General features: G+C 34.6%; 1 protein-coding gene across 2 annotated transcripts in view; it reads left to right on the top strand.

The window, feature by feature from the left end:
- Positions 1-548: 548 nt before the first annotated feature.
- LOC113067114 (serine/threonine-protein kinase BRSK2-like) overlaps positions 549-19,465 on the top strand; it is a 57,661-nt gene continuing 38,744 nt past the window's right edge. For both annotated transcript variants that reach the window (XM_026239386.1, XM_026239385.1), the window contains exons 1-5: positions 549-673; positions 8,766-8,882; positions 15,233-15,266; positions 15,367-15,435; positions 17,968-18,114. In XM_026239386.1, the coding sequence (XP_026095171.1) occupies positions 8,836-8,882; positions 15,233-15,266; positions 15,367-15,435; positions 17,968-18,114 (297 nt within the window). In that variant the 5' untranslated portion in view covers positions 549-673; positions 8,766-8,835. The remainder of the gene's footprint in view (positions 674-8,765; positions 8,883-15,232; positions 15,267-15,366; positions 15,436-17,967; positions 18,115-19,465) is intronic.

Below are 19,465 nucleotides of genomic sequence, written 5' to 3'. Positions count from 1 at the left end.
GCAGCCACATGATTTACAGTGGTTAATGGGAGGTAAGAGATCTTTTGGCTCGATTTGCTTGTCGCGATTCACTGATTGGTGGAATTTTCTCAGTAGAATTGTGGGTAATGTAGTTTTTCACTAGGAATTCTGCTATTTAATGTGATTATTTAAAAAATATACGCATAGATAATGCAGCCTGATGGTTTAAAATCTACCATTGATTAACAACCTCATAACTTAAGGTTTATAAATTATTGTTCCCCTTGTTGCACTCTATACCAGCTTCCACTGAGTAACATTAGAAGGTAATTTGTGGGTTGAATTTGGAATAACATACCAGCATAGTATAGCATAGTACTATTTTTAGTACATTTTTATATGTAAGAAGTGGTATGCATAGTATGTCATTCCAAATTCAGCCATGGTTCATCGTACACAGAAGACTGCTGATTGTATTATAAAACAAAGTCAGGCTCTTTGATTTGTTGTGGCCAAACTTGTATATCAGGATTGGTAATTGCATTTCTCTCAGTCTTGTTTCTGTTTGCAGGTATTTGGTTTTAGAGCACGTTTCGGGTGGAGAGCTGTTTGACTATCTGGTTAAGAAGGGCCGATTGACACCCAAAGAAGCTCGAAAGTTTTTCAGACAGATCATCTCGGCTCTGGACTTCTGCCACAGTCACTCAATATGGTGAGTATGATCAGTCATTCCTGAACACGGTGATGTGTTTTCATGAAAACCATGATTTCATGATTCCATAATATTTTAGGTCTATCAGAAGTGTTCTCAGATTAATGCAAATTAAAGCAATTAGCCACTACAGACTGTGCCAAGATCTGCTTTTTGTGTCAAAAAGAGATTTTTATATATTTATTTATTTAGTTTCCCTTTCAAAGGTATCATACATACAAGACAGATAAGTCATCTTTATTAATGTAAAAATTTCTTTATTTCTTTCTTTATTTTTTTCCCTTTTAAAGGTATTACACAAAGAAGCCAGATATGTAATATTTAAAAGTGTAGAATTTTTATTCAATTTTATTGACTTATTTAGTAATTTATTTTGTAAAAATATAATATTTAATTATTTATTATCTTATTTTTTTTCTTTAAGAACATTTGGTCTCCAACCTCAGTCCAAAGGTACTACACAAATAAGTGAGAGATGTGGCATTCATTAGGGTATTCATCTATTTATTCATTAAATCAATCAATATCCTAAATAAATCAATTCATTAATGTTTTTGTTTGTTTGTCTACTAATTCTATTTTATTTTATTACATTTTTGTCATTGTTATTGAGAACGTTTGGTCTCTAACCTCAACTGAAAGGTATTATATAAATAAGCTGGAGGTGTGAACATTATTAGGGTTGAAATGTTCCAAAGAAGATAAAAAAAAGCACAGAAGAAAAGCTGATCCTTACACAAAACCTCAGCGATGCATCCTAAAAGTAAGTCCAGCCTTCCCACCTTTTTCACACTTTAATAGATTAGAGGCGACCGGCGAGAGCTCTTCCCTTTTGTGCTTGTTAAATTTATATTCATACCCCGGGGCTTTCGATTATACGCATATCAAGATATCAGACTCAAGCTCTTTTTTCTCTCAAAAGCCGTCCGAGGAAAGGCAAGGCGAGGCACGTCGCCTCTTATAGTTTCTCTTCTTGATTTATGATCAGAGTCCTCATCCGAACTGCTTTTTTTTATTTTTGTTTTTGGAGGGACTGGATGTGATATTTCCTAATGTCCAATTGATGATTTAGTGACGTGTTTTGTGTGTTTACAGGCTATTAATTATATGCCAAAAAAAGAAAAATGGAAGCGTGTTCATGACATCATGTCCATGTTTTCACACATCAGTGGCTTTTGTGCTTTTTACGCCAAAAACTCTGCATCCAGTCGATTACAGTTTGCATCACAATGAATTTGCAGCGTAAGCACATCTAATTTGAGGAAATATCTGTAGCTGTTATTTCTGTGAGCTGGTATTTTCGTTTGTTTTTGATAATTGGTCCTGTTCGGTTCACTGAAGCATAAAAAAGGGTTATGAAAATTGAAAAAGGTGAGGGTTAACCGTTAACCGACGATGTATAACGATCACCGTTATTTTACAAACATCATTAGCAATTATTGACTTCTGAACCGCGTCGTCAGCTTTGATCGAGCTTTTTTTGTTTTGCAAATACCTTGTTGCACTGAAGCAAGCGTTGAACAAATAGTGTGAAATGGTCTTTAACCGCCGTAAATGCACTTGTGCTTGCGATAAATTACGGCATGATGTGCGTTAAATGATTTTGCTCGAATCCAAATGGACATGTCGCGCAACTTTATATGGCTTTCTCCGTTTTTTCGACCTACTGCCAAAGACTTTTAAATTGCTAATGAGATAAAATGGAAAATGAAGAGCGTAGTACGTTCATTATAGAATGATTTTCTGCTAGTTTTATAACTGTTCTTCATCAACAGTACATAAAATATATGCAAACTAAATTGTTTTGTCGACAGTTATTATCTTCAAACCTTATTATCATCAGTACCAATTAGGTTCTGGGATGATTTCGCTTCAGAGATCTCCAGCTTCCTCACTGCTAATGAAGACATTGCCTCACAAAAGCCTAGCGTTTCAGGAAACCCCTGTGGCAAACTACTGGCAGTGCCACAAATACATTTTCCAAGGGTTATGGTGCCGTTCATGTGCTCTCATCTCATAAATATGATCATTCAGACAGCAGGGACTTGAAGGCAGAATCTTTACTTTGAGCTTCAGAGAGAAGAAAAACTGACACCTGGATAAACGAGCAAATCCTCTCATTTAACACATAAGAGTGTTATCAAGCCGATCTATTTAGAGATAAAAGAGAGGTATTATGGGTAATCAGTGTGTCACTGTGGGGGTTTTACGCCACACACATACGCATTTGCATTTGAGTGCATCCACATTACAGGAAAAATGAAAGGATTGCCTCACTGAAAGTACTCTGGTGATACCGTGGTACTTTTATAACGAAATGATTGCAATAAGCATGTATCATGGTGTTTACATGATATTTGTGATGAGGATATGCTGATGTTTCCGTGGTAAATGTGTAAGCAAAATAAATAAAACATGGAACGAATATTTTTATATTAGTTCTCTCTCTCTCCATATATATAGTTATAAAACATGATTATATTGTATATAAATACATTTGATGTGACAAATACACTTAAATTGTGCAAATGGAAAAAGATAAGATATAAAATAAAATATAAAAAGAAAGTGAGAGAGTTAACAAAAAAGTAATGCATACAATCTCAACACAATCTTTCTGTTATAAACACACACCGTCATGCACATTATGTGAGTTGTCATATGAGATAAATGGCAGCCCCACACTGATCTCAGATCAGCAATAAAGCTCTCTTTTGTGCACCTTTAGTGTGTCTGCTGAGTCCCAGAGACTCGGTGTCTTTCCGTCTCTGGTCCCTGCTTCATTTCTCAGAGCCGCAGGCCTCACGCGGAGCAGCAGTAGGGCAGTATGCTGCAGCAGTCATGAGAAATGTCCCCGTCATGCTGTCACACTTCCCCGGCTGTTTGCTTTCTTCGTATGTGACTGAGAGCCACCCGACCCCTCTGATCTCATGCTGGGACAGTCAGCAGGGGATGACGGGAGAAATACTCCCACAGTGCTCTCTTTTTCCACTTCTGTCCTTTCCCATTTCAGTATCCGCCTCACAATTTGTCTCGTCTTTTTGTTGTCTGTCTTTTCCTTATTGTTCTCTTTGCCTGCAAACATAACTTATATATTATAATTTATAAAATCTGCCTAGACAGCATTTTAAGTGACAGCTGGTGCAAATGGTAGACAGCTAAATTAGTTGCATTAATTATTCTTATTAACCATTTTTATCTATAATTACTAGAATTTTCACTTCCATTTTTCACCTTTTTGGGTTAATTGATACTTTATGGTGATATTAATATCAACCGTGCAACATTGGAAAAATCTACCCTAAGGTGGGTACACAAACATGCCAAATAAAGCAAATCCGTCAAGGCACGAGCGCAGCTGGCTCTTTAAGGGAATGGAAGATGAGACTCTGATTGGTTTATTGCATGTTACGCCCAAAAAACACCCATTACTCATTAAGAGAATAGGGACAATCTGTTTGGACCATGCGCCCGGGCGCGCCAAACCGTTTTACCGTTGTTAAAATAGCAAAAGTGGATTTGGACACGCTCTGAGTGCACCTGCGCCATGCGCTTTACACTTTGTGTTTAGATCGTTAAAATAGGGCGCAAGATGTTTGGTTCCCTTACGCACCTTCATGTTGTTAGCATAGCAGTGTACTAACATCAAACTCCATTTGAATCCAGTGTTTCTAGGGTTATTTTGGTAGTCCGTAAAGTTGCTGCATTTTAAGTCAGTGACTTATAAATTGACATTTCAGTTTTGGAACAGAGCTCATGTTCTACCATCGAGAGTCCACACACACTTTCCCTCCTGAAATATATAGACCTTTTCTAGTTTGTTTTACGGGTGCTGGTTCTTCATTGTGATGGACAGATTGGCATGGCTGTTCGAAGCTGTTCGAGTGGTTTTGACGTGTTAATAACTGAAGACTGGCTCTCCATTCAGTGGCTTTCTGTCCACCTACTAAATCATCTTTCTGGAGCTGCTTGACATGAATATTCCTCCAGATATAACTACTAATAAAGTCCAACAGCTGTCAGACAGAGCATACACACACACACACACACACACACACATATATATATAGATGTCTAGCTGAAAGGAATAACTCGCCCAATCCATTTTTACAGATTTGTCTAATATTGACTCACTTGACACCTACCTGCTCCAGAAATACCAGTTAAATATAAAGCTCTGTACAGTAGCACCCCCTCAATCTCTCAGCGGTAAAAGAGTCACAGGGAGATCGTTTAAGAAACGTGAAATCAGCACAAACGCACTTTCTTTGCTTCTGTGATTTGACTTTCTGTGCGCACAACTGTGTTATAAGGTTTTTATTTGCCACTAGAGATAGTTTCGGATGAGATCTCGAGTCTTGAAATGGTTTTGTAGGTTACCACTGTGTTGGATCCCACTGTGAAATCCCAGTTGTCAATTCAGGGAATGTTTGGAAAACTGTCAGTGGGAATGGATGGTAATAATCAGTGTTTGGCTTTTGGTGGAAAAATATGATGACTTTTGTCTTGCTGTCAAAACAAATGAGTTCATCAAAACAGATTTGGAGAAATGTAGATAGCATCACATCACTTGCTCTGGAGGGAATACTCTGCAGTGAATGGGTGCCGTCAGATTGAGAGTCCAAACATCTGATAAAAGCAGGAGAAAGCAATATTTTGCATTATGGACTCATGAGTTAAAAAGATGTCCAAACTTTTTGCAAACACACATCCTTTCATTAAATAATGGACTGGAGTCCTGTACATTATTGTGATGTTTTTATCAGCTGTTCAGACTCTCATTGTGACGGCACCCATTCACTGCAGAGGATCCACTGGTGAGCAAGTGATGCAATGCTACATTTCTCCAAATCTGTTCTCATGAAGAAACAAACTCATCTACATCTTGGATGGCCTGAGGGTGAGTACATTTTTACACCACTGGCACCTTTTGGTTAAAACTTATATTCCACAGTTTTGCACTTGATACAAATGCGTGATGTCATACGTAGTGGGCGGAGCTGTTTATGCAGGGCCCTCACATTTTGTGGTATGCCACTGGGTGGAGAAAGTAATCTTGAGCTCAGCGTGGACTGAGAAATTGTGTACATTATGAAAGTAAATTAGCCAACGTTAAATAGCCAGCATGCAGCAAAGGCAAAGCACCACTAAACGTAAATGTAGACGTACATGTTCTGTAATTAAACTCTCATAATTAGACCGCTGTGAACAGCATGTGATTGAGTTAGCTAATGTGCTATCACATGTGCTGCCTGCTGCTCTTTACATCACAATAATGTAAAGCTCGTTTGATTGCTAATTGGGACAATTTATTTAACTCTAAATATGTGTTCATTTCGTTCATATAAAAACGTATTGTATTCATTCAACAATTCATTAATTAATTCAAAATATGTATTTCTTTATAAAAAAAACATTATTTCATATTATTAGTTATTTATTAATCAATCAAACCAATCATTAATTCATTCGAGAATATGTTAATGCATTTGATTTCATTCACTGAAAACATTTAGTTGAATCATTCATTCATTTGGAAAAGGGTGGATTGCCCACTTCAGGTTGGTGGAGAGTTCCTGCCTCAAGTGGAGGAGTTCAGGTATCTTGGGGTCTTGTTCACGAGTGAGGGAAGGATGGAACGTGAGATTGACAGACGGATCGGTGGAGCTTCTGCAGTAATGCGGTCGCTGTACCGGTCTGTCGTGGTGAAGAAGGAGCTGAGCTGTAAGGCAAAGCTCTCGATTTACCGGTCAATCTACGTTCCTACTCTCACCTATGGTCATGAGCTGTGGGTCATGACCGAAAGGACAAGATCCCGGATACAGGCGGCCGAAATGAGCTTTCTCCGTCGGGTGGCTGGGCGCTCCCTTAGAGATAGGGTGAGAAGCTCGGTCACTCGGGAGGAGCTCAGAGTAGAGCCGTTGCTCCTCCACATCGAGAGGAGCCAGCTGAGGTGGCTCGGGCATCTATTTCGGATGCCTCCTGGACGCCTTCCCAGGGAGGTGTTCCAGGCACGTCCCACCGGGAGGAGGCCCCGGGGAAGACCTAGGACACGCTGGAGGGACTATGTCTCCCGGCTGGCCTGGGAACGTCTCGGGGTCCCCCCGGAAGAGCTGGAAGAAGTGGCTAGGGAGAGGGAAGTCTGGGCGTCTTTGCTTAGACTGTTGCCCCCGCGACCCGGCCCCGGATAAGCGGAAGATGATGGATGGATGGATGGATTCATTCATTTGAGAATACTTGTTCGTTCATATTTTTTTATTCATTCTTTAAAACAACTTATTTAATCATTTAAAATTATTTTTTACGTCTGTGTTCATAAGAATAAATACAGCAATCCTTCAGCCATGCAGATGCTAATTTATTGGGGTTTTATAGGAAGAAACACTTAAGCCAGAACTGCTTTGATTGTAACCATGAAAATATATATATTAAGCATCATTTAAATGTAGATCTCTATCAGCAAGCAACACAACGACATGTGCTTACAATTTTAAACTATCACTGGGCCAATAAATATGCAATTTAGGAGCTCACAGTGGACTGAGGGAAACATTTAGTGCCTCAGGGGCCAATATAAACCTGATACCATCAAAAGCATCAGGAGATGTTTATTACCACAGCCAAACTAACATGCAGCCCGCCATAAATGTGTTTGCAGGTTCATTTTATGTCCAATCGGAGTGTCACTGTCACTTTAAATTCATAGACTAAAAGTTACAATAGTAGACAAATCTTTTATCTTATGAAGTGAACATCTTGCAAAGAAAATACGTTAATATAGACACACATAAATAATTATCAGTGATACTAAGAATAAGTGAGTGTCGAGTAAAAACACCACACAATGCTACAAACTAGCAAAGACGAAAACAAACAAAAACCGCATGAATAATTCATGCTGCAATGCATTTTCAAAGATATAATCGTTTGTTCCGACTCTTAGGCGAGTTGAACAACTTTGGAGGGAATAGTGTTGTTCTTACACATTTGCTGTAGATTATTATATGTATGTCCAAAGTAATTAACATTGTTATCTGTGATGAAATTAGATCTAGTGGATAAAATGAAATATTTACCTGTGAAATTCTGTGGACTGGATAGATATTTTCAAATGGGTATTAATCTGGGCTGAGAATATTACACTGTTATGAGTAGATTTATGAAAGGATTTTGGAAGCCTCACTTAAAACAAGAAATTATTTTATGTTTTATTCAAAACTATTTTATAACATTTTTTAAAGCGAATGTGATGAAAGACAGATACTTTTGTTTTTCTTTGCTTGCTTTGTGTCTGTATTTGTTTGTTTTGTTTTTTGGTTTGATTGGTTTTGTTTTGTTTTATTTTGTTGTTGTTTTTTCTCCTTGGTTTTGTTTTGTTTTTTGCTTTTTTGTTTTGTAGTTTTTTTCTCCTTGGTTTTGTTTATTTTTTTTATTTTTTTAATTTCTAGTTTGTTCTCCTTGTTTTTGTTTTGTTTTTTTTTCTTTTTTGTTTTGTTTTGTTTTGTTGCTTTTTTCTCCTTGTTTTTTAATTTTTTTGTTTTTTTAATTTTTAGTTTTTTTCTCCTTGGTTTTATTTTGGTTTTTGCTTTTTTTGTTTTGTTGTTTTGTTGTTTTTTTCTCCTTGGTTTTGTTTTGTTTTGTTGTTTTTTCTCCTTGGTTTTGTTTTTTTGCTTTTTTGTTTTGTTTTGTTGTTTTTTTCTCCTTGGTTTTTTGCTTTTTTTGTTTTTCCCACAATACCTTCATTTCTTTTGTACTTTGAAAACTCTGTCATCTTGCTTCACGCAGTGAAAACAGGCAAATTAATTGAGAGAAAGTTTTGAATTAATTTCATGGTTGGAAGCCACTAGTTCATTTCCAACTGTGGTCAGATGAGCTCTTAACATCAGACTGTGACACATCTGTCATCACGCGCTCCCACAGCCTCTTGTAGAAAGAAACAGAAGAGACAGGGACGATTGAAAAGCATCTCATTACAGGTTCAGACGCAACAGCTGACACGAGGGCAAACATACTGTAATATAAAGTGTTAGTATGAGAACTCCAGCTGCAGTTTTCACATCTGTTTTCTTCTTCTTTATTTGCTCTGGTATAGTCACAGGGACCTGAAGCCGGAGAACCTGTTGCTGGATGAGAAGAATAACATCAGGATAGCAGACTTCGGCATGGCGTCCCTGCAGGTGGGAGACAGTCTGCTGGAAACCAGCTGTGGGTGAGTGAAACTGAGAGGCATTATAACAACAGTCATGAAGACAATCAATTTAAGATTTATGTCATTGAATAACATATACAGTTTTAACAGAAGCAATCAAAACTTGATGCGATGTATATTTGCCAGGATGATAGGGGTAAGAAACAGGCAGGTTTTTTGTAATATTACTAATAAACAGAATGTGTTTTAAAAGCACAAACACCTGGTTTATATGGTTATTAATTTATCTAATTTGCTTCAGTCTAATTTTAAGGGAAAATGTTATATTGCATGTTACACAGCTAGGCAAATTTAACCATGTTCATACTTTTTAGATGCATACATGTAATTGTTTTCAAAATAAACAGATTTATGCATATTTCAGTTTGAATCAATTCATTTAGAAAATGTAAATAAAATCAGATGAATTAAACATGAACGATTTTTACTCTTCAGGAGCACACCAGAGGGGTCTTGCTTTTTGATTTGTGTTTTGCTTTGCTTTTTGTTTTGTTTTGCTCACACTAAATTTGTTTCTTTTGAACAAATAAAAAAATTAAATAAAATAAAATTGAATCTGTCACAGAGCAAAATAATAATAAAATAATGTATTTTTGGTAACACTTTATAATAACTGCATGCTATTAATAATTAGTGAAGCATTAGGAAACAGTTAATTCATCATTTATAAAGCATTAATAGACATTTATAAGCAGTTTATAAATACAGATATAAATGCTTTATACCTGATTTAAAAGCATATCTATAATATATTTAATAATTGTTTTTTCATACTTTATTTATGATCAATTTATCATTTCTAAATTAAGTATAGCATTATTTACACACCAGTTATTAAGTTATTAAGGAGTTATCAGTGGTTCATAAGATCACTTAGAAATTGTAAGTAAATGATTAATAAACTATTTAAATGTGCACTCATACTAATAATCTTTTTATTCAGACATATAGTAATAGTTACTTATAGTGTTAATAAATGGTTTATTAACATGTATGATCTTATGAATCACTGGCAACTCCTAAATAACTGGTTTGTAAATAATGCTATACTTCATTGAGAAATGATAAATTGATCATGAATAAAGTATGAAATTACACATTATAGATATGCTTTTAAATCAAGAATAAAGCATTTATATCTGTATTTATAAACTGATTATTACTGTCTATTAATGCTTTATAAATTATGAATTATCTGTTTACTAATGCTTAATTAATGATTAATAGTGTGCAGTTATTATAAAAAGTGTTAACTGTATTTTTTTCTGATTCTGAGCTATTCATATGAATGCTTTTTGAAAATATGATACTTAAAATCAATTTTGTATGCATGGTTTTGTTTTGTAACTTTTTGCATCTGTGTGACCAACAAATATGCGTCACATTAAGTTTGTACATTTCCTTATATTCAAATTATGTAATTTAAATGGATGAAAGTGTATATGCAATTTAAACAGATACATCTTAAATTTATATCTAAATATTACCGTCTTTTGGTCAAAAGTGTATTGATTTGTTTATTTTGCCTGTGAAATGAGTAACAGCATCTCTGCCAAACTGTTGGGACAGACTAGCAAGGAGTTTTGCGGTGTGAGTATTTGGTATTTCTACCAAAAGAGTAAAAAAGACCCAGATTTTCATCATTATAAATGCACATCTTTAACTCATAAATGTCAGTCTGCATCAGCTTCTTATTTTACTTCATCTAAGTTGTGAACTGTCAGAAGTCGTTGCTAATTAGGCGAATCTCATGAAAACTTGAAATGTCTGCTACATATTTCATCACAAAATCAACTAATAAATAATATTTTTTGAAGTGAAAAAGCAGCTTATTTTAGTACAGTAAATGAGTTTATCTTGTGATATTGACATCTCTTCTAAGATTCACCCAGTTGTGTCGCTGTCTTATAACTTTGTAAAAGTCTAGCATTTCACTTTTGATCTATAAAATGCATGCTTTTTTGAATAAAATAATCAGCTTCTTGCTAAAAAAATAGTGTAGTTTAGGCATATTTTCAAAATGCTTTTATTCATCAGTTGGCCAGTTGAGTTTAAAAGATGACAGCCAGACACGGCCGTAGATTAGAGCTCAGTGCAGAGAAATCACGGCTCAGCTGAGGTCAGACCGGACTGTCACACAGGAAGTCACAGTTACACAGCGCTTATCAGCATGAATCAGCCGAAAATCAGCTGCAGAACAGATCTGTGCTGATTCTGGACCCAGTGTCCGTCAGGGTTACTGTGACCCCAGAACTATTTTGTACTCTTCTGAAAGGGTTTATTTTGTGACGGTGTTTGGCTAAAGAAGAGCACCTCTAGGGAGAGACAGGCAGTATGAGAGATGCTTATTTAATTTAAATATTGAAATAATTTATTTGTCCATTTAAACATATTTGTTCATTCATTTAACTAATTTAGCAGTTCATTTATTCATTTACAAATATTTTTATATATAATGAAATTATTTATTTGTTTATTAAATAAATTGTTCTTTTAAATAACAATAGTTTTTATTTTTTTTTGTTTGTAAAGTTTGTTCTTTTTATTTATTTATTTCATATTTGTTCATTCATTCTGTTTTTTTTAATTAATTTGTAAACCAATTTTGATTTATTTCATTCATTACAAAATGAAGTGCCTGTTTATCCAGTGATTGACCCTTTTAAAAACAATTTATTTGTTATATATTTATATATATATATATATATATATATATATATATATATATATATATATATATATATATATATATATATATATATATCATTCATTAATGCACTAATTTAAACATAACTTGTGTATTTATTTAATTTTTTGAATTTATTTATAGATTAAGATGTCCATTCATTCATTTAAAAACTTCGTTATTTATTCATTATTTAAAAAAATGTGTTAGCTCATTTTATATTATTTAATTTGTTCATTCATTACTTTAAAAAATATTTTATCTATTTAGTTGTCTGTTCTCATAATTTTGTTCATTCATGCATTTAAAGTATTTTATCATTTTTCAATCATTCTTTTGAAAACATTTGTTCATTCATTAATAAAAAAAATGAATTCATTATTAGTATATATATATATATATATATATATATATATATATATATATATATATATATATATATATATATATATAATGTTCAGTATTTTGTTTATGGAATATGTTTATCTTTATGTTTATCTTTTTAAAATATTAGTTTATTCATTTTATTTTTTATTCATTTATTAAGTCATTAATTTGTTATTTTATTCTTTCAAATATATTTGATCTATTCATTTTATTGATTGATTCATTCATTCATTCACTCAGGCTGTCAGTCAGTCAAATGTTTCTTAATTGTGTAATGTGATTTAGCTCACGCTAATAAATGATCTAATAAATGCCTTTTTTAATCCAAAAGTAAGTATTTATACTCAGGATTTGATAAATAGTGTCTTTGTGTAACAGAATAACCTGCATCAGCCCCACTCTGACTCAGAGACTAACTTACACACTGGAAATAATGCCGCCATCATTGATTCAGAGCTTCACGGATGCCTTCCGCTGGAGTTTATGCTGTTTATTGTTGTATCCCTATTACCACACACTGTTTTGGCTTAATGATCATCGTACATTGCACCAAAAAGAGACATCTGAACCCATCTTTCTGATGGTTTGCACACCCACATCAGTTATGAGTCATCTCATATCTGCCTGTCATTGGTTGACGAGTTTTGCAGAAGCGAGCGAGGAAATGAGCTCTAGCAAACAGCTTGGAGTAGATAAATGATCTGGCACCACGCACTGCGGGGGTCCTCCAAAAACTCATCCCTTAATGGCTATATTTTTATCTCTAATTTGCCTTCCTCATCAACATAAACAATGAAAACATTTCCCGGGCTTAAAACATCCGATTCGCTTTGATCCCTCCGATTTGACGCACCTGCCGCGGAGGACAACGTTTACGCCTTCAGAATCATAATGAGCCAAAGTAGCCCCCTCGTTTGAGTTTGGAGTGAAACTGAGTCCGGTTTACAGACTCAGCAATGTTTTATTATATGTTTTATTTATGAGAATTAGTAAATTCACCAGTCCAAGAACTGACTTCTGTTGCGATAGTATTTACGATAAAGGGTTTGGAAGAGTATTCTGGAAGATACCATGTGTTTTGTCAGCTCCATCTGAGATCAAATCTGAATTATTATACTGGTTTTCAGAATTGTCCATGAATATGGAAGCCTATTCCTGCCACGGGTTAATAATAATAATAATAATACAAAATAAATAAAAAAAACGTTCACAGTTGCGTTAATGTTGCGTTAATGGGACAAGTGTTATGCGCAGATGCACGACACCGTTGTAGAAGAGGAAGATTAATGGAGACAGGACGTCAGCTGGTGAAACAGGAAGTACCGTCAACATTGTGTGACCCTAATTACTCTGGGAAGATGTTATCCGCTTCTTCAGTGTGTCTTTGTCCCTCCAGCTGGATCGTGATATTAATCATTCTGAGCAAACAGTATCAAACGTCACGGATCAGTGCAGATGGGAAACGTCTACTGAAATTCAGAGTGCTATTGCTTCGGGGAATTACAGCTTGCTTTCTATGGTTTTATATGTTTATTTGACAGAAATAGTATTGTGAAGAACTAGATCATTCATGAAGTGAATGGCACTGGTTATACACAAATTATAACCAGTAATTCCCCACACATCCCAAATGGTACACGGATGTTATATCAATTTTCACTTGCCATGTTTGTTTTAAGAGGGGTCTACTACCTGGAAAATAAATAATATAATTGGTTATTGTTATTTATGCATAATAAACTTGAAATAGTTTACACCAAAAGGTACGTATACTCATCTGTACGAGTCGGAGGGGTGGAGTTAGGGCTGTAAAGGAGATCCCAGCCATCAGTTGAGGGTTCTTCCAAGAAGTGCTTATTGTTTTGTGTGTGTGTGTATATTGAAGGATTTCTATTGTTTTTTTATTTTTATTTTTTGGGGACATGCACTGTAAAACGTCAGTCACACTGTGTTGACTGTACTTTCTTTCTAATAGGGTAAATAAAGAACACATTGCACCATACTGTACTATGAGACAGCTATCATTATTTTGATTTTAAACAAGCTCATGGCTCCATCTCGTGTCACAGATAGTAGTAACTTATTGGGAAGAGATGAGATCAGATGTTGCCAGACTTGAAGCACCGTCATCCTAATGTGTGTGTGTGTGTGGTATATACAGCCACTTCTCAATAAATTAGAATGTCATGGAAAAGTTCATTTATTTCAGTAATTCAACTCAAATTGTGAAACTTGTGTATTAAATAAATTCAGTGCACACAGACTGAAATAGTTTAAGTCTTTGGTTCTTTTAATTGTGATGATTTTGGCTCACATTTAACAAAAACCCTCCAAATCTCAACATATTAGAATATGGTGACATGCCAATCAGCAAATCAGCTCAAAACACCTGCAAAGGTTTCCTGAGCCTTCAAAATGGTCTCTCAGTTTGGTTCACTAGGCACACAATCATGGGCTGTTCACAGAGTGCTGTAGCCAAGCATGTTAACAGAAAGTTGAGTTGAAGGAAAAAGCAGCAGATGACATTGCACCCCATATCTATCTATCTATACAATGTAATGTGCTTTTACACGGCCCTTCTATTTGCTGAAGAGTTTGTTTCAGTGGATCAGTTCAAAACATGAAATATGATTGATATATATATATATATATATATATATATATATATATATATATATATATATATATATATATATATATATATATATATATATACATACATACAATATTATATTAAAATATATATAGTGCTGCCAAATCAATTAATCACGATTAATCGCAACCAAAATTAATTTTTTTAATATAATGTAATATATTGTATGTAATGTAATTTACTGTATGTCTGTGTACTGTGTATATTTACAGTATATTTATATAAATATAATCAATCAATCTGATATTAATATATATTTATATATATATATATATATATATATATATATATATATATATATATATATATATATATATATTTATATATATATATATATATATATATATATTTATATATTTATTTATATGTATAGTATTATACAAATTGTAAGAATATAAAATAATGAATGTGTGTATTCATTTAGTATGTAATAAATCTCACTCAGTTATTTAATATTTATACTGTATTTTACTTCTTGGATTAAACATTTTGAAAGTACTTGCCAGTACATCAAAATTATTAAAGGACAAAATAAAAAATAAAAAACAGAAAACAGAAAAATATTGAGAGCTGAATACACAGCGACTGCTGCTGGTAACTCCAGCTGATGTGTTCTTTTCACAGATCTCCTCATTACGCGTGTCCTGAAGTCATCCGGGTGAGTGTTACCTGACCGTCAGGAAAAAACAGAGCTATGAATGCATGACCTGGTCTGGAATCAGACGGATTGCACTTTGACTTGGTCTTGTCTCTGTTAGGGAGAGAAGTATGACGGAAGGAAAGCAGACGTTTGGAGCTGTGGGGTCATTCTGTTTGCTCTGCTGGTGGTGAGTCACTCCAGACTTTAACATTTCTGTCAACAGTTACTCACCTTTGTGTTGTTCTATACCCATCCCTTACGAAAGGAAAATTTACCAATATATTTCTTAAAATATATTGTGATATATTGTAATATATCATTTTCCCTTTTTATTTCCTAATATTTTATATATTTGAATACATTTAATAATATATTGATGACACATATATTATATAATATATTGCAAAATATACAAATGATTGCCGCTTTCAATATATTGCAATATATTGGAAAAAAATAAATATATCTAAGAATATATGCCTAATATATTACATGATATTTTCCAATATACTGCAATATATTTTTGTTTCTTAAGGGATGTGACTTTATTTCTTCTGAGAAAAGTAAAAAAAAAAAACAATAAGTTTGGAAGAGAGCAGCTAGAACATAATAACTAAATATCTCCTTTTGTTAAGGTTTTTTGAGGCTTGATAGAATTTTTATTTTGGTGTGGACTATATGTTAGATTTAGTCATTTTGATCAAATTGTGTAGAAACACACAATTAACATTCATACACATTGTACAATGTTGCTCAGTTTGACAGTGTGATGGATATTAAAGTTAAACTCGTGTTTTCAGAATGTCATCTGCATTCCTTTTTCATCAGAAATTTTCTGCATATGTGAATGAAGGCTGGGAATTGACTTTTTTTTTTTATGTCCCATAGACAATAAAATTTAGAGCAAGTATGCATTGCACCTCAGCACTGCATTATTAGCAAATAAAATGTTTTACCTGCACGTCTCAACCGCAGTGATATCTCCAGGACTTCCAGCTCATTTGAAATGCTCTTGTTCAATTTTGAGAGTAAAAATGAGACCCTTGAGTCTGAGAGGTTTATCTCTATGCACCGAGCCACTGGCCTGAATTTTAAAGCCGAGCTGGAATTTTTTTTTGACGTTCTAGAAATGATGATGACTCAGTCCTTTCTCCAGTGAGCTTCTGCAACTTCAGAACAGACTGGAGCTGCACATTACATTCAAACAACCTCAGGAACCTCAGCTCAATGGTTCTTCTCTTTTTCCGTTTTTGTTTTGTTTTGATTTGATTTCTTTTTTGTTTTGTTTTGATTTCTTTTTTGTTTTGTTTGCTTCTTTTTTGTTTTGTTTTCTTTGTTGGTTTCTTTTGTTTTGATTTCTTTTTTGTTTTCTTATTGTTTGTTTCCTTCAGTTTTTTCTTCTTTGTTTTGTTTAGTTTTTTCTTGCATCACCTCTTGTCTCTTCTCTCGTCTCATCTAGTCTCATCTCGCTGCCTCTCATTTTGTCTTGTCTCATTTTTGTCTCTTATTGGGTCTCATTTTATTGAATTTAATTTAGTCTTGTCTCGTCGCATGTTGTTTGGTCTCTTTTTGTCTGTTTTCCTCTCTCACCTCATATGATTTGGTCTCATCTTGTGTCACCTTGCCTCGTCTCATTTTTGTCTGCTGTCTTCTTTGATTTTGTCTCAGCTTATTCCATCTCCTTTTTCTCTCATCTCACTGCATTTTATCTTCTCTCTTGTCACCTTGTCTCATCTCATTTTTGTCTCTTTGTTTCATTTTGTCCTGTTTTGTGTGGTCTTGTGTAATATTGTTGTGTCTCTTCTGTTTTCCTCTCTCTTCTTATCTCATTCTGTGTCATGGCATCTTGCCTTGTCTCGCTTTTGTCTGTTCTTTTGTCTCATTTTATTGCATCTCTTTTTGGCTTGTCTCATCTCATCTCGATTCATTTTGTCTCTTCTCTTTTGTTCATTTTGTCTCATCTCATCTCATTCTTTCTTAAATCGTCCCGTCTTGTCTCTTTCTGTCTATTCTCATAGCATTTCATTTATTCTTGATTTTGTCTTTTTTTTTTTTCTTATCTTATTACATCTCATATTGTCTGGTCTCACTTTGATCTCATCTATTTTCTTCTCTTGTTTCATCGGTTTTGTCTTGTTTTGCCATCATCAGCACACAACATTTCCCTTAATTCATTTAGCCTCATCTCATTGCATTTCTTGTTGTTTCATCTTCTCATTGTCTTCAAATCTAATTGTCTATTTTTTATTCTTTTCTTTTCTTTTCTGAACTGAAATATATATTGACCAGCTGTGGAAAGGCAGACAGCACCAAAAACAAAAACAAAATTGACTGCTGACAGACTGTGCTTTGGACGACTGACTCTATGCTGAATACTCAAAATCCTCTCAAGTACAAAGTGATTGGAGTGCATCCTCTCTCTCTCTCTCTCTCTCTCTCTCTCTCTCTCTCTCTCTTTATTCCTCTTTTTTGTTTTTTCATCAGAAATGAAACTGAAACCTCATCACTCTCATCTGTAGCATGTCAGCAGTACCGACAGGCCCCTTACATAAGAAAAAGCACAAAAGCGAGAGTTAATAAATGAGAACGTATCATTTTTAGGTCAATCCTCGGAGCACTTGTCTTCTAATTTGTTCTCCTTCTCCAGCAATCCTCACTTACTTTGAATTTCTCCTCAGACTGATGCATTTTCTTTGTGTTGTCCGTGTCTTTCAATCAGGGAGCTCTGCCGTTTGATGATGATAATTTAAGGAACTTGTTAGAAAAGGTGAAGCTGGGTGTGTTTCACATGCCTCATTTCATCCCGCCGGACTGCCAGAACCTTCTGCGAGGGATGATCGAGGTCAACTCCGGTAACCGGTTAACGGTAAGACAGATGAGTTTCAACTGAGACCTTTTCATGGGTTTAGTCATATAACATCAGTTTCATATATAGAAATGCTATTGAATTTGTATTCTAGTGAACTAAGTAATAACGAACTGTAACTGTAGTAATAAGTATTTAATAAGTATAATAAGTATACTTTGTTTTCGTATGTGTATGCTTGAGTATGCATACAGTCGAATGCATGGTCTTTCAAAGTATATGCCATTTGATGGCATGCATGAACTAATTTGCTCCAGAGTTAAAGAGCCAGTAAGATGAATTCTAAGCTTCCTATCACTGTAAAAGACACACTTGTCCTGTACAACAGGTTTAAATCCATCCAAGGTCAAAAAACATTGTCATTTTGTCAAAATATCATTTTAAAATTGCCTCAATTCTCAGAGATCCCCAAACGGTTCACGCAAAGCTGTTCAAAAGATTCAGTTTCCTTAAACCCCACCTTTCGGTAGCATACTGTGTTCTGATTGGTCAACTGACATAGTCAGTTTTGATTGGTTGTTCCGCACACACCTCCACGGTAAACAATGCGTTAGCATCTTTTTGGGGTGAATTATGTCTTATTCCTCTCATCGCGAAGCAAACAGTAAAATAAAAAACTTCAAGAACAGTCTCGCTGCTTTTTCTTCTGTGTGGGTGTATTCAAACCGTGCAGGGTGCGTGGTCACATTAGATATAATGAAGGGAGACGTGAAAAACGGACATCGCGGTTTTTTTTCATATGGATTACTTTATCACAGAATATCTGTTTTCGGCAGAACTTGTTTAGTTGTAAAGTAGACATGTCAAGCTTTCTATAGATATCTCTCTCATGTCTCTTCGTTGAGTATTCACGGAGTTACACTTCATTTTAATGACGTGTTTGTACATGAAGATCAGCGCTGACAGACAGCACACCTTGTTTGTTATCTTTATTTTATAAGTGCACAAAGTTATTGTGCTAATTAGTGTTAGTGCTAAACAAATTCAGTGCGCATGTGCAACCTGTTTGTACAAAATATGTGTGGTTACAAAAATCAGTGTACAGTACACACACACTATTCTTGTGTTGAAATTTGCATTATACACATTTTATGCAAACACTTAAGTATGCGTATAAACCAAACCGAAGTATACTTCGGGCTTTAGACAATAACAAGTCAGATAATATGCTTCAGATCTTGTTATTTTGGTTGCAGATGTCCTCTACATGCTTTCCATGTAAATATGATGAGATGCTAAATAAGATTCTAGTAGTTAGCAACCAGAGACAAGTTTGATTTTAGACAACTGTGTACTTGAAAATGTGTTTCTCTGGCGTTTTCTGGCTCTCTTGTTTTAGATTCAGTGGGTA

This window comes from Carassius auratus, chromosome 50, assembly GCF_003368295.1.
Source record: "Carassius auratus strain Wakin chromosome 50, ASM336829v1, whole genome shotgun sequence".
Lineage (NCBI taxonomy): Eukaryota > Metazoa > Chordata > Actinopteri > Cypriniformes > Cyprinidae > Carassius > Carassius auratus.
This window is presented reverse-complemented; position numbering and strand designations above follow the sequence as displayed.